Source organism: the organism of the source record quoted next, unplaced genomic scaffold, assembly GCF_019419815.1.
Source record: "Pyrus x bretschneideri cultivar Hongxiangsu unplaced genomic scaffold, Pyrus_bretschneideri_v1 Contig9, whole genome shotgun sequence".
NCBI lineage: Eukaryota > Viridiplantae > Streptophyta > Magnoliopsida > Rosales > Rosaceae > Pyrus > Pyrus x bretschneideri.
Window position 1 is genome coordinate 133818 of NW_025999831.1, and position 26215 is coordinate 160032.

At 37.3% G+C, this 26215-nt stretch overlaps 5 protein-coding genes across 9 annotated transcripts; 4 read left to right on the plus strand and 1 right to left on the minus strand.

The window, feature by feature from the left end:
* The first annotated feature begins 308 nt into the window (after positions 1-308).
* LOC103944374 (plant cysteine oxidase 2-like) lies at positions 309-3369 on the plus strand. Its single transcript, XM_009354816.3, has 5 exons — positions 309-492; positions 1380-1477; positions 1660-1816; positions 1916-2119; positions 2679-3369. The coding sequence occupies exons 1-5, from the start codon at positions 366-368 to the stop codon at positions 2807-2809; spliced, it is 717 nt and encodes a 238-aa protein (XP_009353091.2). The 5' UTR covers positions 309-365; the 3' UTR covers positions 2810-3369.
* A 3346-nt stretch (positions 3370-6715) lies between these two features.
* LOC103944373 (probable inactive leucine-rich repeat receptor-like protein kinase At3g03770) lies at positions 6716-11701 on the plus strand. 4 transcript variants are annotated; one of them, XM_048576505.1, is made up of 9 exons: positions 6716-7250; positions 7591-7702; positions 7893-9242; positions 9402-9535; positions 9689-9929; positions 10037-10242; positions 10325-10395; positions 10591-10702; positions 11087-11701. In XM_048576505.1, the coding sequence occupies exons 3-9, from the start codon at positions 7907-7909 to the stop codon at positions 11357-11359; spliced, it is 2373 nt and encodes a 790-aa protein (XP_048432462.1). In that variant the 5' UTR covers positions 6716-7250; positions 7591-7702; positions 7893-7906; the 3' UTR covers positions 11360-11701. The 4 variants fall into 4 exon arrangements, with proteins under 4 accessions (XP_048432462.1, XP_048432460.1, XP_018502261.2 ...); XM_048576503.1 differs by having other exon boundaries at positions 6717-7250; positions 7858-9242; XM_018646745.2 differs by having other exon boundaries at positions 6717-7250; positions 7883-9242.
* A 1286-nt stretch (positions 11702-12987) lies between these two features.
* Positions 12988-15243, plus strand: LOC103944444 (LOB domain-containing protein 20-like). Its single transcript, XM_009354909.3, has 2 exons — positions 12988-13461; positions 14176-15243. Exons 1-2 carry the CDS (start codon positions 13045-13047, stop codon positions 14497-14499), a joined length of 741 nt encoding a protein of 246 aa, XP_009353184.1. The 5' UTR covers positions 12988-13044; the 3' UTR covers positions 14500-15243.
* Positions 15244-15377: 134 nt separating this feature from the next.
* On the minus strand, positions 15378-20062 carry LOC103944371 (probable zinc metalloprotease EGY1, chloroplastic). Of its 2 annotated transcripts, XM_009354809.3 has the most exons (10): positions 19557-20043; positions 18333-18797; positions 18069-18209; positions 17476-17577; positions 16674-16885; positions 16489-16539; positions 16342-16411; positions 16095-16163; positions 15881-15931; positions 15378-15761 (listed from the first exon to the last, which is right to left on the minus strand). In XM_009354809.3, exons 1-10 carry the CDS (start codon positions 19917-19919, stop codon positions 15603-15605), a joined length of 1683 nt encoding a protein of 560 aa, XP_009353084.1. In that variant the 5' UTR covers positions 19920-20043; the 3' UTR covers positions 15378-15602. The 2 variants fall into 2 exon arrangements, with proteins under 2 accessions (XP_009353084.1, XP_048432637.1); XM_048576680.1 differs by lacking the exon at positions 17476-17577 and having other exon boundaries at positions 19557-20062.
* A 1547-nt stretch (positions 20063-21609) lies between these two features.
* Positions 21610-25536, plus strand: LOC103944370. The gene is made up of 10 exons (XM_009354807.3): positions 21610-21751; positions 22362-22584; positions 22793-22950; positions 23043-23188; positions 23386-23448; positions 23549-23641; positions 23775-23936; positions 24117-24208; positions 24443-24603; positions 24863-25536. Exons 1-10 carry the CDS (start codon positions 21661-21663, stop codon positions 25165-25167), a joined length of 1494 nt encoding a protein of 497 aa, XP_009353082.2. The 5' UTR covers positions 21610-21660; the 3' UTR covers positions 25168-25536.
* Positions 25537-26215: the final 679 nt, after the last annotated feature.

The window sequence follows — 26215 nt, forward strand, 5'->3', positions numbered from 1 at the left end:
CACAAATCTACGAACTTTTCTTCCTCTTCCGCACCACATCCACCCGTGCCGCCCCTGGTTTTGGTTTCTCTCTCCTCCTTTCTCTCTCTCTCTCTCTCTCTCGATGGCTCAATCCTTATATATGATCCTACATCTCCTCATCCCTCCCACTGTTACACGGTATCATCATCGCCTCACTTCTCTTTGGCATTTCATCAAACACCTTCCGACCATTCTGAAATTAATCTTTGCTTTGCGGATCAGTTGTTTTTCTTGCTTCTTTGCTGCTCAATTTAGATATTGAATTCTGGGGTTTGAAGGAGAAATTCTGTGCTGCATCTGAAGTGAATATATAGTTATACACACACACACAGATACATATACATATGACTATGAGGACTGCGAGGGTTCCAACTCCGCTGCAACAGCTCCTTCGTGCGTGCAGAAACGCTTTCAAAGGCCCCGGAACCGTTCCTTCCCCTCGCCATGTGCAAAAGCTGCGTCGCATCCTCGGTACGTTTTTCGGATTTACCAAGTTTCATACTTTACTTTTGATTAGTTCAGTCACATGTTGTTGTCGTATACGTTTGATTGATATTTTATTATACGAATCTGGTACTAGGAACATTGAGAATATGGTCATATGTTTTTGTCTATTCGAATTCCTATCCGTTGCGTTTCGATCTATGTATGTGCGTTTGTCTGTGCTATGACAAAAATTCCTGTCCTTTTGTTTAGGAAAAAGTCCAAATTTGCGAATTTAGGAAAGAATTTGATGACGTTGCTGTATCTAGGAAATAAACCACCTCCTGTTTTAGGAAAAATTGCAAATTTGAGTTGCTTTCTAAATATGTAGTTGGTGGAGTGTCGGGGTAATGTGGCTGAATGGGGAAAATTTGTTCAAGATGTTTATTTGTTCAAAAGATTATTGTTCTGCCAGACTGTATGTGTTGTATGTCTGGCCATGGCGACATCGAAACACCTTAATTTCACCCCGCTTCTGGAGCATTTTCTTGGAGTAAACCACAATTTCGATTGTCACCGTAATGATCTATCATATACTACTATTTGGTTTAACTTTGACTGATATTTCCTACCACCGTAGGTGGATTTTGAGGAAATAGAAAGGAGAGCGTGCGCAGTCCAAAATCGGATTTAATATGTTGTAGCCTGCAATAGATAATGAATCTAGAATATCATGGCGTACAATTATGTATACGTGGACGTGCGTGTGTGTAATGCTGGGGAAAAGATTAAGGAGAGGGGCAGGCAAGCATTGGCATGGAATTGTTATGTATGAAAGTGATATGTAGTCCGGATAAATATTTGATTCATTTCATGCGTGAAGGAAACATTGTCTGCCATCTTCTTCACAAGCCGATTTTATTGTGGTGCTGTAGATAATATGAGACCAGAAGATGTTGGGCTAAGTAGGGATCTGCGGTTCCCCACTCCTAGGGTCACGTATACAACCATATACGAGTGCAACAAATTTTCGGTAAGTTTGTACTTCTTTCTACCTAGTTGGTCCAGTATTAACTTGGGTGGCTTTCTGCAGAACTGATTATTAGTTCTTTTAGATGGCCATATATTAATAACATAAAAAAGCGAAGTTTCGTTTTCAAAAAGCGTTTACTTGATCGATTGTTGATTGGTTCTCCTGTTTATTTCCATGTGCAGTTGTGCTGCTTTTTTATTCCAGCAAATGGTGTTATCCCACTCCATAACCATCCAGATATGACTGTTTTCAGTAAGCTTCTATTAGGCAAGATGCATATTAAATCATACGATTGGGTTGATCCCGTTAATTCAGATGGCTCCACGCCTGCGCCTCAATGTGAGTCGATATCACTCTCCTGTAAAATTAAAACGAAAATAAAAACTATCTGGGACTGTGTCTTTACCAGTATCTAATACTAGTAGGATGATTTTGCAGTGAGACTGGCCGAGTTGAAAGCTGATAGTGTCTTCACAGCCTCATGCAAAGCATCAGTACTTTATCCAACAAAAGGTGGCAACATCCATGCCTTCACAGCCGTAACACCCTGTGCAGTGCTCGATGTGATGGGACCACCCTATTCTATAGAAGATGGCCGGGATTGCACGTATTACAAAGATCATCCCTATGCGGCTTATTCAAGTAAGTGAACTTTTGCTTTCTTGACAAGTTGCCAAATGGTTTATTTTCTTTGATCTGTCGTGAAAACAACCAAATTATGGCATGATGCGTATGGATTTTTCTCGGACTTGCATTTATAAAAGTTACACAAGCAATGTGGGAGAATGGAGGAACCATCAGAGATTGTGCATGATGCAATTGGTGAGCCATTTGGCGATACAAAAAGAGAATGTTAATCTACGAGATGAGGCCTGTCTTAAAAATTTAGAGCATCGAACTCAAATTCAATTAGCTATAGGTAGAGCGGATGTTTTTATATTCTCAACACTCGCTTCTCCAGTGTATGTTTAGTATTTGTGTACAGGTCCAAAAATCTCCAGCTACATGATGATTTAACCTGACCATTTTCTGCTTAGGCTGCTTGGGCACGGTCCTCGGTCATTCTATTTAACCATTGAAGAAACTTGAACTCCTGAAACATGTTACTGAGACTTGTTAAAATACTGAAACTTGTTACTGGCATTTTGATGCACGTTTGAGTTTATAAGCTATATCTTATTTGCTTGTCAATTCGACGCAGATGGAGGAGCAGCAGTAACTGAAGAGAAACACGATAGTTATGGGTGGTTGGAAGAGATTGAAATGCCTGAGTACGCGGAAATGGATAGAATCGAGTACTTGGGTCCACGAGTTACCGAGAGGAGTTCGTAGCTCTCCTGATGTATATGCCCTCCGAGTATTTATTCGTCTCCACGCTCTGATGTAGACGGAAATCTCACATTTTCCTTGGTACAGTGTTTGAATTAAGATGAGGAAAGGTATCCTCTCTGGATCCCCTCCACCAAATTCACCCAATCACCTAATTCGGGCTTTTGAAATTTGATCAAACGGCTAAAGTTATTATAACTTTTAAAGGGATCTCTATTTGTAGCCGTTGAATCAAATTTCAAAGATCTGGATTAATTGATTGGGGGGATTTGGTGGAAGGGATTATCTCCGGATTTATTCCCTTAAGATGGATGTAGAGTGTCATTTCATTACTTTGTTCTTGCTTATGTACCATAGTTTTACAGATTTTTAGAAGAAAAAGAATAAGGTTAGGTGGATTTGGTTACCTTTAAGTTCATGGTTTATGAATTTGACTACTTTGTTACACAAGGCGGTTGTTGAGCTTTGTCTCATTGTTTCTTCGTTCTCCTATTTTTAGTATTTGGACAATCATGTTGCTCAAAGAGCTCATGTTTTTTAAAAGACGGTGGTTTGCTCGTTTCTTTTTGTTGTTTTTCAACTTTTAGCACGTAATTCCTTGAAACTCAAACTTGTGTCACGTCTCACTTTGCCTTCTCACGTTAAAGTCCGTTTAATAAACTTGTTAAAACTGTTACGTGGCACTAATATAACTCTTGTTGGTTAGATGTGTCACGAGCTTTTAAAAAGTTTTGTTAAGAGTTTTATTTGGAGAGTTTTAACGAAACATTTTTGGCGTTGTTCATTTTTTAACGAAAATGATATTTTTATTCTAAAAAATCATTTATGATACTATTCATTTACTACATTTTTTTGTCATTTTGATTAAAACTCAAAGTTTTTAAACTTTTTTCATTAATTTTGTCTTTTATTTTCTTATTTGCATAAGAAAACTTTGAATTAAAATATAAAAAATTGATTTTTGTTAATTTTCAATCACATCACACTTATACGATACCTTTGAACAACAACGTAAGACACGAGTTGAGTTCTAAGATGCTGTCTAACAAATTTGTGTTTCAAAAAATTAAAGTGGACTTTAACGAAAAGATTCTGATACTTTATTTTCACGAAAAATCATATTTTTATATTAGAAGATCAATCTGATATTATTTACTTTACTTTTTTTATTTTTGTCATTATCATTAAAACTTAAAATTTTAAATTTTTTTTATTAGTTTTCTTAAAATTAAACGAGATTCGAGTTTTGAGTTTTAGCAAATGTAATGAATTGTAGTGTTGGGAGACGGAATCTTTCGTCGGGGGGACATCTACGGCCTCAAGACAAATTAGGGGTGGGTTGGGCCCTAATGTCGGAGTTAAAATAGGACCACAGGAGTCCTAGACCAAGTGGAAAGGAGACCCTGACGTAGGTGTAGGTGGGTCTCCTGGACCAGGGGGCCTATACCTTTAATAAAGCATATCTAATCGGGCACCCAATCTATCCTCCTCGTTGTAATATAAAAATAACACCCTCCATTTAAAACCTTGGAGTGTATAACGAATTGTCAATGCTTATGGGCTTGAACCTCTGAAATACATGGGAAACTAATCAACGTTGGTTAATAGTACATGTATTTACTTAATGTATTCGTCAACTAACGGTTAAATATACAATAAAAAAAAAAGAATATTATATTTGACAATACCTAAAACTCAAGCTGGACTCACTCTAAGCACAGAGAGTCGCAAGAACCTAACAGATTCACAAAGCTACTACAACTATAGGATATACAAAGTAGGAAAAAAGAGAGTAGAAAAGATGACAAGGTGCGCCTGTTTTGTCTAGGTAGCTTGGGATAGATGGTAAATACACAATTCATAACATATGTTAAGTGGTGAATGTATTTAGTAAATGTGTAAAAACAATAAGATGAGATATTATATATCTGATCATATCTAACTATTAGATGATGAATGTATAAAATAAATGTACGTATTATAGTCAAGTCCTAGATTATGAAAGTGAAAGGAAAAAGAAAAAATAAGGATAAAAAAATAGTTTGTAGCTGAGTTACTTAAGAACGTTCATTCTTACAATATGTTAAATTCGATTTCGTCATCTTTAATATTACTTGTTGAGGTAGATAACAACTTATATCCTTAACTCAAGATTCTTCCTCCCTCATTATCGATTAATTTGTATAAAGAAAAGAAAAAAAGTAAGAATATGTGTGATTGTGTGACGTTAAAAAGCTCTCAATTCCATGTTATTTGATTCTTCTACTTTAAATAAGTTGGTCTTTGAACCTAAAGTCTCCAATTGTGTCCCAACGCACACAAAACATAGGAAAATGCTTTTCCTTATTGACCACCTTTGTCCTTATGATGTCGCACAATTTCTTGAGCTCATCCATTCTTCCTACCATTGTGGTGAAGTGTGGAATCATGAATTCTCATTGTTGTGAGTTCGAAGGCTGGTATCCTCAATGGAAATATGAGAAGATGTTGCAACAAATGAAATAAAATCATGACAAAATAATGAGAATTTAACATGAAATGAAGGGTTTGTAAGATTTTAAAATAAATATTGTGACCGGTTCGTCTCAGGACACAAAGTTTGATCTTTAAATCAATCAAATTTTGTGTGCAGTTCATATTTTATATTATATTGTCGTGAGAGGTTCTAAAAGATACTAGGCGCTAGTCGGGTGGCTGGCTAGGGCCTAACGTCTAGGTAGGCACCTAGGCGGATTAGACGGATTTAAGTAAATCTATTATATTTCGTGTAAATAAGTGTTTATTTATACTTAAAATATATATAATTACATCATAAACTACAAAATAGAATGATACATATATTATGAAGTATTGGAACATAATGAAAACATGGGGAACAAGCATATAATGTCTGTTCGTTTAAGTATTAAACAAGTCTCTTATAATTTATTGAAAAAAATAAAATGCGAAATGAAAGTTCTATTTCCTATCTAAGTGAAAATATATATAATTACATCATAAACTACAAAATAGAATGACACATATATTATGAAGTATTGGAACATAATGAAAACATGGAGAACAAGCATATAATGTCTGTTCGTTTAAGTATTAAACAAGTCTCTTATAATTTATTGAAAAAAATAAAATGCAAAATAAAAGTTCTATTTTTTATCTAAGTGAGTCGTAATCTAGGCGGGTGCCTAGGCGAGTCTAGGTGGGCTAGGCGGGTGCTTAGGCAGTGTAGGTCGGCGCCTCAGCAGGTCTAAATGCCCTTTCTTAATTTTTAAACGCCCAAACATTAATCGGAACGATGACTAGCTACCTAGCTCCTAGACGGCTATAGGGAAGGATTTTTAGAACAGGACTCGCAACACAATTTTTTTTATTAGCTTAGTTTAGCTAGAATGAAGTTCCGTCGATTAAAACATCTCCACAATGTTTAGTGTGAATTTTAAGAAACTTATGGTGACGAAGTTTTGCAAAATTCATCATCACTAATTAAAAACCTTGTGTAACAAGTTTTATTTGGGAACAAATTACAAATGAGAGAGAGAGAGAGAGAGTTGACGGTTGCAGAAGGGAAAGTAGAAAAAGGTGCGAAAAGCAACAGATTATGTGGAGAGAGTGGGCCAGGGCTACACCAGCACGTGACGTATGGATGGAAAGCCAAAGCTGACCACAACACCACAGTCAGAAAGCGAAAGCTTACGCCCATTGTGTTGCCTTTGGCTCCTTGCCCTGCCCACCTTTTTATTTTACTGTTTCCCATTTTTTAAATAAATTATAATCTTCGAAATCAATCTGGAATTCAGAGAATATTATTAGTAGATCGATTTCTCTCAAAATTTCATAAAGACGGGTCAGCAGTGTACTACTAGTCGTTTTAGTGTTGTCTTTCAACATGCACATCATGTTGAATATAGAGTTTTACTGTTAAAAGTCTCGATGTAACTAAAAAATAGTACAACACAATATACGTAATATTTATTTTTGTTAATTTTCCGACGTGATTTTTTATATTTATGCTCTTCGACAATCTTCCACACTCACAGACAGTTACAGTGAAATAAAGCTTCCATTCTCCTCCGAAGGAATATTTTTTTTTTGCTTTTACTTTCAGTTGCAGTCCAACTATGGCTGCCCCTTGAGTTTAGCTTTCCAAAAAGCACAAGAATATATTCCAGAAAGGCAAAGATAAAAACACAGAGAAAAATAACTAAAATAAATATTAAAAAAAATAAAACGTCAGTTTCAAGTTGTGACTAGACTGTCTTGTTGTGTTATTCAAACTACAACCAGAAAGCAAACCAGAAGCTGACTTGTGGAGAAGAGAGAAGAGAAGAAGAAACTCAATCTCTTTCGTTTGTCAGTCACTAAGATTTTCGGGCACCTCTGAAACTGCTGACTGTTGGATTCAACGAGTGGCTCACAAAACTTTGGGATTTTCTGAAGCAATAGGCAGGTCAGTGTGTTATTTATTTATTTATTTATTATATTTTGTTGGATTTTGCTTAAATTTGCTTCTGTTTAATAATTATCTGAGTTGGTTTTTCTTTTGGTCGAAAATCTTGCTGTTTGTGTTGTAGTTTGAAAGTTTTCCTTTCTTTTGTTGGAGGGGATTTCTATGTTTTTATTGGAGCAGTTTTTGGTGAATATTTACTTTCTTTTGAAGTTGAAGTAACAATCATTTGTTTAGTAAAATTGTAACCAACGAAATCTTGACGTACCGGTGTGGTGTGGTTAGTAGCAGGCCAATGACTCGTCTTTCTGAACGTATCGATCTTGTTAATTTGTTTTCACAGGGATTTGGAAAAGCAATAGCTTGTGGATTTGTAATCATCATTATTTTCCTGGATTTGTTTGGATCTCAAGGTCACTGAGCTATTTGTTCAATCTTCAATCCATTGAGCTAAGGTAACATTCTTGTTCCTGAATAAACTTGTGTTCTGATGCGAAATCGATAAAACATACATTTCAGTTGGAATTTGATAAATGAAGACTTGAATTTCTTATATTTTGATCATATGTTTATATATGTTTTTTTATATATCATGTTAATCTGATCGTAGGGTTTTTGTATATGGTTTTGGGAAGCTGAATGCAGTAACTGGAACTGCTATGGCAAAACGCTCTCTCTGTTCTCTGCCTTTGGTTCTTGCTGTCATTATATTTTCAGTTCGTGATTCCGAACAGCACCTATCCTCCGAAGCTCTGACCCTTATGAGAATTACGCGACTCCTAAACTTTCCAACTGTCTCGAAAAGCTTGAATAACTACACAGATTTTTGCAACTTTGAAGTGAATTCTTCTTTTGCGGTCTCATGCTACGAAGGGAACATAACCCAGCTGCATATAATCGGCGAAAAACCTGCTCCTTTGTTGCCTCGAAACTTTTCAATTGATTCCTTTGTAACAACTCTGGTTAAGCTTCCGAGCTTGAAAGTCCTCACATTGGTCTCTCTTGGTTTATGGGGAAACTTGCCTGGTAAAATCGCGCGTTTATCATCACTCGAAATACTTAATGTGACCTCAAATTTCTTGTATGGCACCATCCCTCCAGAGCTTTCCTCTCTAACAAGCCTCCAGACACTTATACTCGATGACAACATGTTTTCTGGACTGCTTCCAGAAGGGCTGGGTTCGCTACCAGTTTTATCTGTTTTGAGTTTGAAGAAGAACTTGTTCAATTCATCCTTGCCGAGTTCATTGAGTGAGTTGGAAAGTCTTAGACTTCTTGGGCTTTCTCATAACCACTTCTATGGGGAACTGCCTGATTTTAGTCGTTTGACGAACCTTCAAGTTCTTGAAGTGGGAGATAATGCTTTTGGACCTCAGTTTCCGAAACTTGGGAAAAAGTTGGTCACCCTTGTACTGAGAAAGAACAAATTTCGGTCTTCCATCCCAGCTGAATTGAGCTCCTATTATCAGCTACAATGTCTAGACGTTTCTTCCAACATGTTCGTGGGGCCATTTCCTCCATCGCTGCTATCTCTACCTTCGATTACTTACCTTAATTTTTCAGGAAATAAATTCACAGGAATGCTTTTCGAAAATTCATCTTGCAATGCTGAACTTAAAGTTGTGGATTTATCCTCGAATCTTTTGACTGGAAGCTTGCCAAAATGTCTTGAGTCGGATTCTAAGAACAAGGTTTTCCTGTATGCAAGCAATTGTTTAGCTACTAGTAATCAAAATCAACATCCGCTTCCATTTTGCCACAATGAGGCGTTAGCTGTTGGAATAGTACCTGACCGAAGCAAGCGAAAGCAAGCCTCCAAAGCAGCCCTTGCCTTGGGTATAATTGGAGCGCTTTTTGGATGTGTTCTACTTTTCGGTGTAATCTTCTTTGTATATAGAAGAATGAATGCCAACAAGACAACGAAGAAATCTCCAACAAGATCAGTAACAGAGAATGCATCAAGTGGATATACCTCAAAGTTACTATCAGATGCAAGTAAGTTCTCATCTCTCTGTCGCTCACACACACGCACACTCGCATACACACAAAAATAAATTATGAGAAAGGAAAAACGTAAGTACTGGATGTTGATTGGTTAAATTTTCCAGTTTATTCAAAATGTCTGATAGTCTGATATTCTGCTTATGCCTAAAGGATATATATCTCAAACAATGAAGTCGGGAGCGCTTGGCCTTCCAGGTTATCGAACCTTTTCACTCGAGGAACTTGAGGACGCTACACAAAACTTTGATACGTCTACTTTCATGGGTGAAGGCTCACATGGACAGGTACATAACATAAACCTTTTATTTTCAAGTGGTATTGAGCTTTTGAATGCAGTTTTGTGTGATTAACTATGAATCACATCGTAGAATTACAATTTCTTCTGATCTTAAATTAATGGTCGTTAGCTGGTGTTTTCGTTCCTTTTGTGGTTTCAGATGTACAGAGGCCAGTTGAAGGATGGTTCTTTTGTTGCCATCAGATGCTTGAAAATGAAAGGAAGTCACAGCACTGAAAACTTCATGCACCATATAGAGCTAATTATGAAACTACGGCATCGCCATTTGGTCAGCGCACTTGGACACTGCTTTGAGTGTTACTTGGATGATTCGAGCGTCAGCAGAATATTTCTTGTCTTCGAATATGTACCAAATGGCACACTTCGGAGCTGGATATCTGGTAACTCATCATGAAATATTTTATTTAGTTTCTCCACCATGACCTTCTTTTCTTTTGATTTCACACATTTATCTGGAATTTTCCGTTCTGTTTTTTCTCTTCGGAAGGGGGACATCCCAGACGATCACTTGCGTGGACACAACGCATAGCAGCTGCAATAGGCACAGCAAAGGGCATTCAGTTTTTGCACACGGGGATCATGCCTGGTGTATTTTCAAATAATCTTAAAATAACAGACATTTTACTGGATCAGAATTTTGTTGCGAAAATTAGCAGTTACAACCTTCCTCTGTTAGAAGAAAATATGGAACAGGTAAAACATTATGTTGTAATTAATTCATTGGGGGATTGTCCATTCGATTTCTCGAGGCAGATCATTATGCACTGGTTTTCAGATATGCTCCTCCTCGCCGGGTGGTCATGGAGTCTCTTCGAGCAGATGTGTAACTTCCAGTACCGGTGCAAGGTCTGCAATGAAAATTTTCAATCACTTTAAGCTACATGTATACTAAAACACTTAAATGCACCATTCATAGGAACTTTTTAATTTTAATTACTTTTGATCATAGTCTTAGCACGCCTTTGTTCTTGTCGACACCTTGTCACCTCTCGCTACCTTCACAGTATTGCATTGTAACCGTTGTGCTATGTTGGTTGACAGGAAGAAAGACGACGATAGGACTGATGTTCATGACTTTGGAGTAATATTGCTGGAAATGATCAAGGGGAGGCAGGTGAAGTATGAGGCTCAAATCGGGGCCTTAGAAGATCAGGTAAAAGAAACTTGCCTTTCTTATATTTTCTTCAAAGGATCCATTTTAATTTTTCAGGAAACAAGATCTTTCAATATCTCCCACGCTGCCTGCAATGCCCTCGCAGACCTTTCATGGAAGACTTAGTGTTGGCTAATTTCACAACTGAGCTTTCAAATTCTTAAACCAATTCCTTCAACCATAAAGCCTCCTTTCCTTCTTATTATGTAAATGCTTAGGTTTCCTCTAAATTCTGGCCATTACTCAGATCGAACTCTAAAAAACTTGCATTGATATCCTTATTATTTCTGAAAATAGTTCCTCTTTTTTCCTTTGCCAGGAACGGTAATATACTAATATGGGAAATAAGTAGTTGACTTATATATATTCGTTGATGATATGCAGCTACAAGTGGCCCTTACAGCTGATGATGAAGCTCGAAGAAGCGTGGTTGATCCACGGGTTAAGCAGACGTGCTTGGATCAGTCAGTGAAGACAATGATGGAAATTTGTGTTCGGTGTCTGCGCAAGGATCCATCAGAAAGGCCTTCTATTGAGGATGTTCTGTGGAACTTGCAGTATGCTGAACAAGTTCAGGATGCATGGCAAGGAGGAGAATCCCAGAGCAGTGAGGGCTCTCCGGTTTCACCTTCACAACCTCCACGCCTCACCTTTTAGTTGTGAGTTACCGGAGTTTTTTTTATGCTTGAGAATTCAAGCCACAGCTAGCTACACAGAGAGAATTAATGACTTCCGCCGAGAAAGATGTTGCATTACTCATATCCGGCATCATAGGTTACTGAAGACCTTAAAGGGATCAACCGATGGCGAACCATGCCTTGCCGGCCAGTTATCTATGTTCTGCAGCAGTTTAGAGATTTCTTGGTTTTTAAGTCACAACTGTAAATTAATGAGTGTAAACGTTCTTTACCTTTTATCCAGATTTCTTGGTTTACAAGGGATCGTATGTGTCCAGCGTACTACATATACTGAGCAAACGTTATTTACCTTTTATCCCCATCTATCCTCTCTCATTCTCCCTTTAAGTCTGTAAAATTTCTTTATATAATTCTTTTTTTTTAGTTGATTCCAAATGTGTGTTTGTTTGTTTGCTACACGCTCATTGTGGGGGGTCGCCTACTAATCCGAGTAGCTTAGGGCGTGTTTAAAGGATCTCATATCATCATATGGTGGTGAACATATTTCAAATATCATGCTTTACCAAGGATCCATCGGTCATCAATCACTTTAATACCTACTTAGTTACAAGTTTACATTACCAGACTTGGCCTTTATATAATTCTATTTTATCGTAAATTTAGATTGTGTTAAAGATTAAAAGAAAAAAAAGAAAAAAAAAGCACATAGAAAGAAATAAAATCTGTAACATTTTTCATTTAATATAGAATGTGTCACTTTTGAACCTTTTGCTTTGACCATAAAAATTTAAGGATGACCAGTGTCACATATATTATCAACAGAACATACTGACATGTTATGCTTTCACCATTTCAGACTTTAATGCAAGTGCATATTTTCTTCATTAAAACATAAACATCTTGCTCAGTATTTCTCTATTAATTTTGTTATCAACTACAGGTAAAAGATTATGCATGACATGTGCACCCATGCACTTTGAGCTTTTCCGCATCCCACACGCTACGGGCAATACAAATCTTGTGCCTGCCTTTCCATGATCGAAGACAACCTTCCACAAGTTCCATACAAGTGTCATTTACCATTTTTATACTAGTATACTTAAAACTAACACCATTAATAGGATAAATTAACAAAACCACTTTTCATAAAACTAATTAAGATTTTAATTTTATAAATTAACAAACTCTTCTCATAAAACTAAATAAATTAACAAACTCTCTCATAAAACTAACTGAAATTTTTACGTCATTTGATTGTTATAAATAAAAGTAAATGAAATGATTGATATGTTTCACGGGCTATATTAATAAAAACTACTTTCACGTATTACTCCCTGGCCTTTGCACGCGGACCTCAGACACACCATGCAGCTACCACACTCACACTTCACTCACTCACTCAATATCCATCAACTTCACCAACCATAACGTCTCTCTCTCTCTCTCTCTCTCTCAGAAAGAAAAAAAGGCTTAGCACATTCAGGTTGCCAACTATTTCACGAGACAAACGTGCACTGCTAGCTCCGGCAGTTTCCTTATAAGCACCAAACTCACCACCCTTCTCTTTTGCTTCCAACCCCCCCCCCCAAAAAAAAAAAAAATATAAATCTTATTAAATTACCCTTAATTTATACCTTCCTACACACCTATAGACCAACTTGTTAATTAGCTAGTCCTTCCAATATTATTTCCATTAATTACTTGATGGCTGATCAGCCAGAACAAGGAGATCATGGCACGTCTGAGGGTCGAAGGAAGGGCACATCCAGCAGAGGGGGAGGAAAGCGCGCTTCTATGGAGGCGGCAGTCAGAACGACAACAACAACTAGTAATGTAGTAGGTTCAGGTAGTGGTGCAGCTCCATGTGGGGCGTGCAAGTTTTTGAGGAGGAAGTGCATAAGTGGGTGCATATTCGCACCCCATTTCGGTTCAGACCAAGGAGCTGCACGCTTTGCCGCGGTGCACAAGGTGTTTGGGGCAAGTAATGTGTCGAAGCTTTTGTTGCACATTCCCTTGAACCGCCGGCATGACGCTGTCGTTACCATCACCTACGAGGCTCAAGCTAGGCTCTCCGACCCGGTTTACGGTTGTGTCTCCACCGTACTTGCTTTGCAACAACAGGTTTCATTAACTCGTATATTAACATGTTTATTCATCCATTATCTCTACACGTACAAATTATCTCTCTCTAATCTGTTGCCGTCATGGAAATTATTGGCCTATTAATTTTTGTGAAGGAGGAGATCTTTTTGCATGTAAGGAAAATCACTCTAATAATAATGGAGCACGTCAGTTTTCAAGGTGTAACATTGAGAAAAGAAATACACAATTTTAAATAGGGAGTTTTAACGGAAAGTCTGCGGTACTGTTCACTTTAATGAAAAATCATATTTTTACACTCAAAAGGTCAATTATGGTACTGTTCATTTTACCCTTTATTTTGTCTTTATCGTTAAAATTCAAAGTTTTCAAGTTTTTTTCATTAGTTTTTCATTTTTAAATAGCTAATAAATGTATGTAGTGGTTAGGAAAATACGTGAAAGAGTTGTTTTAAAGGTCTTAATCGACAATTACTTTTATGTGGTGACATATCAATAAATTGTATTTATTGTTGCACTCGAGATTTGTCATATGAATGACATATCGATAAGAAAACAAGTTTACTTTAACGTTCATGAAGATGACGTGAGTTATCATGACCGGAAGGCTCCAGTTAAGATGCAAATCACCGGCAAAACAGTCAAACCGTACACACATATACACTCATTGAAACGTATACGTATGGCTAACTGATATGATATATAGTTTAACTGTTGTGACATGAATATCGTGCAGGTTGCATCTTTGCAAGCCGAGCTAGCAACGGTGCAAACTCAGCTGATAAACAGCAGGTTTGCATTTGCAAATGCTCTCCAAATCACCTCGCAGCAGCAGCAACAGAACATGGCACTAATGCTACAGCCTGCTTACTCCAACAACACCTCCACCTCCACTAACCTAATCAACATGAGCAGCTTGACCTCGAACTTGGACATCGATGCGGCGCCATCTTCACAGAGCTTCATGGAGCCTCTTCAGCTTTCAAGGCTATCCCAAGATGATGAAGATGATGAGGAAGAGAGTCGAGTTCCCCTGTTGTTCGCCAATAATCGATATTAGTTTAGAATTTTCTCTTCCTTATTTTACATATCTAAACTTTCTATATTTTTCATGCAAACTCTTCAAAATTCGCTTGCTATCATCTATATCGATCGTTATAGTGAAACTATACTCTCTCTTTTTTTTTCCCAATTCGCCATATATGTCCAAGAGTAAGATTTTACACCTTTCATATATGTCCAAAAGTTGTCAATTTCACGAAGGAACAAATATTCGAGTAACCATAAAGCATAAATGCATATGATTTCAAACATCAAGGTCAATGTGAGAAACTAAAAGTTTGAGATGCGTAGTAGTTGTTTTTTTTTTTTTTTTTTAGGTTTTGGGAACAAAGAGATGCGTTCTTAAAACCACTAGAAATTTGGAGGGTCTGCAATATTGTGAACCCTGAAATCTTTGTGAGAGAATATAGCATATGAACACATCTAAAAGTGAAATGACTTTTGCACACATTTTTTCTCCTCATATACGTCTCTGCTTATTTTTGTCCCGTGATTATTCTTTACTCCATTTGATCCAAACATCAAAAATAAAAAGATTTGCTAAGAGAGAAACAAGTGCATGAAAGTCATTTGCTTATCTTAAAATGGCTAAAAATAACTAACGGTGCGAAAACATTAATCATATGGTAAAGTGTCTTCTGATTAGAATGGCTAAATATCAGTGTTCGTTGTGTGAACTATTATTCCGATGATCAAGTTAATTAGCCATTTAATTCAAAAAATATATTAACAAGGGTGGTTGTTTATGGCCCGTGGCTTACACGAGCCTTGCAAAGGTACTCGCCCCTACGGGCCTGTAATGCGACATCGCACCTGCCCGATTAGGCAGGCGTGCGTGCTCCCACACTTTTCGTTGTTTCCAGATTGCAAGAAACATGAAAAACCACATTTTCCACTAACTAGATTGTAATAGTTTCACTTTCACAGTTGTTCTGTATTCATATCTTTACAATACTAGCACATCAGAACTATCAAATACGAAAAAGAGTGAAAAAATGGAATTTTACTAGATCGAATGCGTATTGCAGTCGCAAACTTTATGGCTATTGGAATCACTATCGAAATGACTCGAACAAAAAATCGGCTGTCACGTATGATGCATCAAAATGTGCTTACAAGACCTATACCTAGCTCCTCGGCAAGCTCATCCCATACAGGAAGAAGTGTGAGTACAACAAGGAACACGGCCGCTGTAACAATTGTTTTCCTCCACGTTCCAACCTCTGTTACATCATTCAGACACGGTTTCTCGGGTGTCCTCTGAACATTTACATAATCAAAAAATGCCATGAGATGGAGGTTTTTTTTATCCTTTTCTGGTAGCAGAGGAGGATTTTTGGAAGCATGAAACCACAATTTATAAATTCTTATTTGCAAACCTGGCATATGAGCACGTAGAGTCCCCATGGAAGTGACAGAGGTCCGCCAAGCTGAAAGGAAAAAGGAAAAAAAAAAAAAAAAAAAATCAAACTTAACGAACCTCGGAAGTTGGAACAACTGTCATTAGAACACATGAAAAACCTAATGCAAGCAACTTAATGTTTGAAGCAAAACACTAGCACGTTATTTTTAAGCCGTAAAAGTTAGGCATACCACCCCCAATCCAAGCATGGTGTATGTCGTCAAGCCAAAGGCAACTAGCGCATTTTTTCCAAAAGCGCCCTACAATACCAGAGATATACCATATGCCACATTAGAATCCAGCTATCATCACTGCTGAATGTCTACCTTAGGCAACTTCAAAGGAAAAAACAACTAAAACAAATTAAATAAAAGATTTGACGAAATCATTATAAAAAGAACACAGAGAGAATTTCTGTGCACAATTTTGCAAATTCACCTGCACAGCTCTTCCACCATCAAGACAGCCCACTGGAAGCATATTAAAAGCTGTTGTTGTCAACCCACACCTGCAATGTTAAACTTGATTCATGAGTACGTTATGCATTGCAATGAAATTATTAAGCAACTAGTCCAGAAATAGTACCAGCCAGCAATCATAAGAGGATGAATTGGAACAGTCGCAGCATGCATTGATCTGCATGTTTAGGATGGTAACATGTCAATATGAATATATGATGTGAAAGTTGAAACTGCAATAGATGTCTCTTAGCTCACATACAAACAAGGTGCTCAGTTTAACAGTGCTACAGAGGCAAGGGAAGGACATACGCATAACCAAGAGTGGCTCTACTGATGAGTCCAAGAAGCAAAGAACCTTGAAACAGCGTGCTTGGAACCTGCACCAACTCTCCTGTGGCATTGGGATTAGATGAGAGCAGCAGGCCAACAGCAAACATTGACAATGACAATGCAGCACCAGCAAAAGGACCCGCCAGTGATATGTCGACTTTTGTGCTCCGATCAGGGAGAATGGATTTAAACTACAAAACCAGTGACCGATGAGAAGAAATTCTCTGAATCACCTTTAAGTACAAAACAAGAAAGATATGAGGGTCTAGGCGCACATATACCTAATTCGAGCAAAGATATCTAGGTCAAACTACTGCATCAAATACAACATACCTATAGCTACAACCATCACACAAATATAAAAGTCCTAACTTATTCAAACATAAAATATGGGAGAAATTAAAATGTCAGAATAGAATAAGCCACCACTCTATCTTAAATAAAGGAGTGTGATATCCACACATCCCAATTTTACTTCTCACACACCTTTTAATTTTCGGCTTGTCGGATTAGATAAATTGAAGAAGATCATCAGAACAGAAATTATCAAGGGGTGTGTGAGAAGTAAAATGGGGTGTGTGGATAACACACCCCTAAATAAAATATGTAACTTCGTGTGTAGGATGGGGAGTGGCAGGGGGAAGAAATAGAATACAAAGATCAAATTTACATTATTCATTCAGGAATGACTCACTCCTACTCAGATCGTATACTAAACAATGTAGACAAGTCTCTTAAACGGACATGTTTCAAATTGCTATACTTGGATAATTAGAGGTACCTGAGTGATGGCGCCAAAGCTACCAAGAGTAATATTAGGAATGAAGAAAGGAATGCTAAGTTTTACTTTGTTTGGGAAAGCAGCCAAAAAATGCCCAACTTCCTGCATGCAATTGACTCCATCATAATCATATTCAAATAAGAACAAAAGTAAAATTCAAATAGAAGATCACAATTTACAGAATATGGACTAATTTGTCAAAACTCAAAAAATAATTTGGAGAAGGTTAAATTGACAGAATTTTTTTGAAAAAGAAATTGACATAATTTTCAGACAACACTTATGCTAGTCATCATATACACTCACTTGAAACTGACAAAATTGAGCATCTAGTTCATTTTATTCACAAGCATGCCCCTCACATATAAGCATGTTCATTTTATTTGCAAGCATCAAATCACACATATAATGTAAATAAACATTACAATTAATCAGCTCTCTCTTACATATGCATGGGGTTAACGATTTCACTTGATGGAAACAAAAGAGCATAGTGCTAAAGCCAAAATATATTGTATCCATGTATATAGCATGGAACAATACATTTTTAAGTTTGAACCAAAACACATGAAACAGCAAGACATCTCACTCACATGAAACAACAAAACCCCCAGAACACCATATGCTAAGGGCAAAGCGGAATCTACAAACGGGGATAGCAACTCCATATCTGGTGGGTCAACGGCATTTGGGTCTGTGAAGTATTTCACCACCTCTGGCGGAAGTTTATTTATCTGTTGATAAAATGCGATATTAAGTAGTTAATCTAAAAATGAGAAAGAAATCAATTGTTGATAGACCCATTTATAACATCACGAAATATATTTATAAGTAGAAGTAAGTTGGCGTACTGGTACCTGAGATGCAATTCCTAACTCCACAGATGATCCAATTGTTAGAAGGAATAACAAGAAAGCAATTACATATTGCCAAAGTGTGGTTGGCCCTGGTTCTGAGACCTCTTTCCGCAGCAAGCCAAAGCTAACACGTGGACCACCACGTGGATCTAGATCTTCTGCATTGGGTTCCTCCACCATAAAAAGGTTGTACTTGTTACCCGTGACCTCAGCCAGTAGACGTTGGAATTTGGCAAATACCTCTTCTCTCTTTCCCCTCAAATTCCCAAGGAAAAGAACGCCCTCACCGAGGTCTCCAAAAGGCTCCTCTTTGGTCACCCAAAAGGTCGAATAACCAAAAAGTGCTTCCTTAATCAGCTTTACATCAGCAGGATCAACCTTCTCGGGCCCAAGGAGTTCCATCAGTTTAAAAGAGTCAACTTGGAAATTATTGTACGCAGGCCCAAGTGGTGATATAGTTGGCGGCTGAAGGACATATTGACACATCAAGCTATTAGAGACAGTGTTATTGTACTAAGTTAGATGTACACAGCTTAGCCGCTTAGAATTAATTTTATCAGTACATATGCAAATATCTGCATTGATAATCAGTTCCCTCACAATTACTATGAATAGAGCATACGTAGAAGATTAGCCACAACGGTTATCTGTAACCTATATTCTTACATGAGCATTCAAGGTAAATACACACACGCACTGCAGTCAGTCTTTGAAACTGAGCTCCCAACCGTTGGTGACATTCAATGGTTGAAGCTAACTAGATTCTGTCTATCTCAACTGTTGGAAGTCCAGATGAGGCTCCACCTCTACATATATATGTAGAAAACAAAAAGGAAATTTCTCCAACTACAATTCTTAAAACAATCGAACAAAGACACTAACACAGAAAATGAACTCAAAGGCACCCTAGAGTGATGCAAAACTAAACCCACAATTGGGTTGATACCATTTTTCGTTACGACTATTATCAATGTCATACCGTCATCAACTTCGAATTCCGCAAAATAAAAACCCGCTGACTAAACTGGAAAATTCAACAAATATAGAACCTTATACTCCTATTTTTGCAGAACCCAAAACCGAATTTTAATTCCTATAGCAATTTCTTCATTAAAAATTCAAACTTGATAACCAAACGCTATAAGGTAACAAAATTAAGAGAAGAACAAGCCAATGCGAATTCAACAGCTAATGCAAAAACCCAAATGGATATGAGCAATGTACCCTGGAAGAAACCGATGGAGGTTCAGAGTCATAGTCGTTCGTGCGCGTTTTATCTTCGTCTACTTCCGTCGTCGTCATCGTCGTGGAGTCGGTTGACTTATTACTACTACTCCCACTGCTGCTGCTGCTACTCTCTCCGTCACCGTCACCATTATCGCTAGAACTATAACATCTAAGCCTACCAAAATTCCTACGCGGAACCCAACAAATTCTCTGGGTATTTACACTCGCTCTGCTGCACAAGAAGCATGAAGAACTCTTCCTCCTGGGTTTCTTGGGCGATGGCAGTCCCGGAATTTGGCGGGTTTTGAGGGTGAAGTTGAAATCGAGGGTGCTGAAAGTGCAGCCGGTGAGCGTTCCCATTCAGCTGAATTCACAGAGCTTGAATTTTATGAGGGTGTGAATTACAACACCATTTGGAATTTGGAAGGAGAGGAAGGGAAGAAGTCCTGCACTCTTTCAGCTAGTTTTTTTTTCGCTGTCGCTGAACATGTGAATATCCGATGACTTTTGCAAATATCCCCTTTTTTTTTTCTTTTTTCATTTTCTTCAAGTTTTCCCATATTTATTTTTTAAGTCACATTCTTTTAACATTAAAAACGAGTTTGTCTTCGGTAATCCGTCGTTTTTTTTCCTACTTTTTATTTCTTGTACTAATAAGGAGTCTGTACTCTTGAACAAAACTTGTTAAAAATACTTTATAAAGAGGATGTTGTATGTCTTTATACAAGACTCCTTGTGAACAGTGGCGAAGTCAGGATTTGCCGAGGGCAAGAACGAAATTCAAAAGAATGCAAGGTTCAATTAAAGCGGTTGCTTTTATATTGAAGAGTGCAAAGTTTTGAGTCAATATTCATAGCAAAGAATAGCCTCTCCACCAAAGCAGTTGTAAGCAATAATTTTTTCAGTTTTTATATTGGAGAGTGCAAAAACCAAAAACATCTCTCTAGAAGTCTCCCCCACAACTTCAATTTTCTCAGTTTTTATTTATTTTTGCTCTGTCTTCTCCTTATATACGTCGGGCAGGCCAACGTTCAAGGATGTTGGTTTCTTTCTTCTTCCAGGACTAATCATTTTTTCTTTTTGAAACTATATAGTGTGATTTGATCATACGAAATAGTTTTGTGTATTTAATTTTGGGTATTTGGAATAATTGAGTTTTGGTGTCTGTCTGAGCAATATAGGCTCTCCTAATTTGCAGAAATACGAAGATCAATCGCCTGTAAACGGTGCAATCTGCGATGCCAAAACCGAATCTGGTCCTCGCCAAAAAAGATAGTGGTATTTCTCGGCGCAATTTTGTCAGCATGGGAGTGAGAGAGGATAGACAAGAGATGAGAGGAAGGATAGAGGCAGACACAACATCCTAGGGTATGGAATTCAAGGTCAATGGTGATTGTTGAAGCTGGGAGTGAAGGGCGTTGCGGCGGGATTGACGAGGACGACCTCCCAGTTGAAGTTGGTGACGTTTTCCAGTTGGTATTATGTGTAATTATTTAATTGCTTAAGGTCATTTTGGATGTTTTAAAGTTTCATTAAAGGGCTCAGCGCCTCTTGCAAATTAGGTTTGCGCAGAAGCTGTGGAAGCAAAAAAAGTCGGTTTTTCAAAGCTATCTTTTGCTGATTTGAACTTTTAGCTTTTTTTCATAAAAAACTGTGAAAAAAAACTGAAGTTGAATGTTTACTAAACACAAAAAATAACTTTTTTTATACCCGTTTTTTTTAAAAACACCTCAGTATCAAACCAGTACTTAAAAGAATTATTGTTTGCAATAAAAATATGTTGAAAACATGGCACAATTTTACAATTGTTGTCTTTTCCTTTACGTATAAGGTAATGCTTTGCATCATCTACCTCAGTTAAGATTTAAGATACCAAACGAGAAGAATTATTGGGTTTATGTAGACAAATTTAGTATAAGAAAAGCCCAATGGTAACCACGAATTTGGGCCAGACAAGATCCAAGCCCTTTTCTTCAAGGCTCAAACTTCGATGCTTTTACTGCCTCGTTAAGAAATCGTCTCTTCGGAATGAGTAAAATCTTCTGTACTTTTTATATCGGGGATCAGAGAGAGAGAGAGAGAGTAATGAGTGTGCGAAGCAATGGGCTCTTCTCCCTCCTCCGCCACTCTGCTCCTCCTCTTCGCTTTCTGTCTCTCTCTTCCGACCCTCTCACCTGCCACCGACCTCAAAGGTATCTATCTCTCTATCGTCGCTCCCATTCGTTTCCTTCCTGCCTTCAATTTGTGTTCGGTGTTTATGGGCCTATTGCCGCCTGTTTGGTTTCCGAGAAAATTTGAGGAAAATCAATGAAATTTTGATGTTTGATTATGTGGGTTGTTTACTTATTTCCATTTTAATAGAGAAAAACTTGAGCTTTGACTTGCTTTGCATTTATTTGCTGTGAAAATTATTACGTTTTGGTCTCCACTTTTGTTATTTCTTGTAAGGCAGATAGAGGGTTAGGGTTTCGTTATGCCTCTTTAGGGTTTATTTGGGTTGCTGTATTGCTTGAGTGAAGTGTCAAGCTCTTAGCCGGTTAGGGTTTCAAAAGTGTCGATTTTTCGGCCTTAAAAGTGGAAAGTTTCAATATTCTAGGTTAGCGTGATACCCTTTTGGGTTTGATGTGATAACGTATATTGCACCTAACCGGTCGCTGTCGCTATGATTTTGAGTTTTTAATCTGCTATAGCTGAACAGTATGTCCGTTGTATTTTTAGGGATTTAAAGAGTTCGAATTTCTCTTTCGTTTCGCTGGTTTGTTGTATATTTGAAACTAACCTTTAGCAATATTGAAATCACAGGTGTTGATATTGAAAACCCAGTACTAGAAGTCATCCCGGCATCTCTTTCCGAGCTCTCAGTTGTGCCTGGTTCTAAAGATGTTTTATATTGTGAACGGGCACGGGTTTCTGGGGTATCAAGGTTAAAACTTGGGAGTTATGCAAGTTCACTGAAGATCACTTTGTCTACATCTCTTGTAATCCCAGAGAGGTTGCATAGCAAAATTCAAGTTTGTTTTCATAGGTGAGTGAAATGTCTGATCTTTACTGTACAAGCATTTTGTTTTTTAGGATAATTGTGTTTTATTTATTCTGATTGAGTTATGAGTGCACTGTATGCCTACCCCTCCCTCCCTCCCTCTCTCTATTGCTCTTTCCCTTACTCATTTCTCTAGTCGCGCACACACCTTTTTTCTGTGGATTGCTTTCTCTGACTCTTGAATTTTGTACAGGAATAATACGCTTGGATTATGTCAGTGCGAAGAGGATGATTGGAAAAATCTTCAGAAAGGGTTATGGAGCTCTGTCATGTCGCCTTATGATGAAAAATATGTCGATCTCAAGTTCATTGGCAAAATACCTGGCTCTGTCACCATAACTGTTGAAGAAGGTCTGTCAAAAATAAAATAATGTATGGCTGCCTTTAATTGCTTATGCTACAATTTTCAGGCTTCAGTAAATATTTTAATTATGTCTATGCAGATTTTCAGAGATGGCGCCTTGTGTGTCTGGCATTGGGATTCACATTTCTATTGTTGGCACCAATTGTCAGCAGTTGGGTACCTTTTTATTATAGCAGTTCAATGATTATAGGAGTATTTCTGGTCGTTATAATCATTCTCTTCCAGGTACTGTTTTGTGTGATTCCTATGTATTTATGTTTTGTTTGCATGCTCTTAGGTTTTCTTTGGGTAGTTTGAGTTTCAGATCTCCTCTAAAAAGAATTGTAGTTACAGGGTTTTGTGATAATTATCTTTCACCTGCAGTTTTTAGCTTGCAACTTTGTACATAATGTTTTGTATTATTGTTTTCTTTAATCTTTTAGGGAATGAAGCTGTTGCCAACTGGAAGGAAAAATGTCCTCTATCTTACCATATATGGATCTGTGGTAACTCTTGTTGTCTTAAATTTTACTGTTGCTTCAGAGTTTATTAACCTCATTTAATTTATAGTACTAGTAAATCTTACAATTTATATACCTTTGACAGCTTGGAGCAGGATCTTTCCTTGTTCATCAGTTTTCACTGATGGTAAATTCAATTCTTTTGAATTTTGGGCTAAGTGAGGAGATGCATAACCCAGTAAGTATTGGTTCCCTCAATCTTATATTCACAAAATTCTCATAAATATCTAGGCAAATTGTCTGCTTCTGATGCTTTCTTTTTGGATCACTGTATTGTCTTGGCTTCTTACCATGTCGTGTTTTTCTGCCAGGTCTCTATATTTTTACTAGTGGGAATTATCCTTGCGGGAGCTGCATTAGGGTACTGGATTGTGAGGAAGTTTGTTGTCTCAAATGATGGGACGGTAGATGTTGGTATAGCACAATTTGTCAAGTGGGCTATGCGTATCATTGGAACCACCTCCATCTTGCAGGTGTTCTCTCACATTCCTTTTGGCTGTTCTTGATATTCACGACTGAATTGGTTATTCTAGTCTTTTGTTAAAGTTAGTTTTATAAATTGAATGTAATTGCCAAAATATTGTGTTATTGATTCTTTTCATTTTTTCATCTGTTATTAATATAAGCCTTTTCCACTCTTAATTATTTCTCAGAGCACACTCGATACTCCTTTAGCAATGGGCGCTTTGGTTTCTTACTGGATTATCTGCAAGTTCATTACTTCTCTGAAACGGCATCGCAAATCGTAAGTCATACATTCTTTACCTGCGTACTTTCTTGGCATTACAGAACTGAATGCATTTTAGCAGAAATATTTTTTTAACTTTTTGTGTGGAGCTATATTTTTCTTCAAATAAGTTTAGATTTCTGGATAGGTTTTGTATTTGGAAGGTAAAAATTAGTGGTCCAAGAATGATGCGTCCTGATCATTAATAAAGGGTTTTGTCACATTAAAACATATTACTATCATTACATGCAGTCATCGGTCGGGTGCTGGGAGTGGGAGTCTTTGGCTACAGAAGGGAAACCAGGTCAAGGGTAGACAAAGTCGTCCAGAATTTCTTAGCAGGTCTAGCCCACAAGAAAAGAGTTGGAACAGCCGAAGGAGTCTATCTGCTTGGTCTGACTCTCCTGTTAAAGGTATTTTTATTGTATTTGCTGTTACGTTTATACATATTTTGACTGATTTCTTGTTTCAACTACTCAGTAGTAGTTTTTTTTATATGCTTCAACAAAGAGTTTGGTTGATTATTTGTAGTGGTTATTCATAAAAAAACTGAGTCGATATACTATCTTTGTTGTTTCGCTGAGTGCTTCATATAAGTCTTTCACACTTGTGAAAGGTTCTGAACTGCAGTTTGACGCTTTAATTTTTGTTATTTGTCTCTGTTTGTTGCAGGTGTCATGACCCCATCCTCCAGGGCACCTAATCAACTGGAGTACTATTCAACCTTCCACAAGGTGCAGAACCGAAAGAAGTTCACAAAGAAAGAGTGGGATGATTTCACACACGAATCAACCCGCCAAGCTCTAGCAGAATGGGCAGCATCTCCTGAAGTCCCTAATTGGCTCATCGAGCATGCTGACCGCATACAGCTCCTTCCAAGCGAGAGTTCAGATGAAACTGTGGCAAGTGGATCAGATTCTACAGATGAGAATGTCGTGGGGAGCACAGATCGATTAGGTTTTCTTAAGTGGCAGTGACTGGCACAGAGTATCCTATTGACTATGGCATCTGCTACTTGAAGTTGGCTTAGATTGTATTCACTATTCTATAACTGTTGATGTAGGTCACACTAACTTGAACTGCCTCCTTGAAGGAATACGTAGAGAGCTGTATAGAACACCGTAGGAACGACGTAGTTAATTTTTCGCACCAGTAAACGTTATAGTGAGCGACGTTTTTTCTAAAACTAGTTAACCATGTCATTGGCAGATCTTGTTGCCTATTTGCTTCAGTCCCACATTGTTGAATTGAAGTGTGTTTTCACCCTTTTTAGGTTTTAGCAGCCAACGCTTGTTTAAGTAAGAAACGGGATCTTGTGAATTATTATTTATGTCTTGTTTATTTTATTTTGTTTTATTTTATCAAAATTTATATCTTGTTTATTGGGAATATTTATATTTTGTTCAACAATTTTTATAATTCAATCATTTTAATTTAAATTTGGACATTTCGCTCTAATGTATTTCGGTTGGGCGGTTAAAAAGCGACATATGATTGCAGCAAATGTGAGAATGTTTCGTTGAATGTGTGAGCATACAAGAAATGATAGAATAAAAAATAAGGATATTTGAGGTAAAGTAGGGGTGATTACAATTGAAATTAAGACGAGAGAAAAATTAAATGAAGGTGTTTTGGACAGTGAATTGAAGACTTACACTATGTTTGAATAGGAAAATAAACTTGGATTTAGATATAAGTCAGAATTTATAAATTGGCACGCACAAATTCCTTTTTTGGATTCATAAATATAGAAATTTAGAATTTCTGCGTGGAAAAAAAACTTGGAACTTGAGAACTCAATTCCCAAGTTTAATTTCCATGTAAATAGGTGTCATTCCTAATTTTTATGATGAGAGTTAAAAAAAAAAACAAATTACGTATTCAATTCAATTGTTCTTTTAGGTTAACCAAACAAGAAATTCACAAATTTTAGAAAATAAAATCCCGTCATTTTAAAATTCCTTAGTAATCTTAAATTTCTTCATCCAAACATAGTGTTATAGATGTTCCGGTTAGAAAATGCAA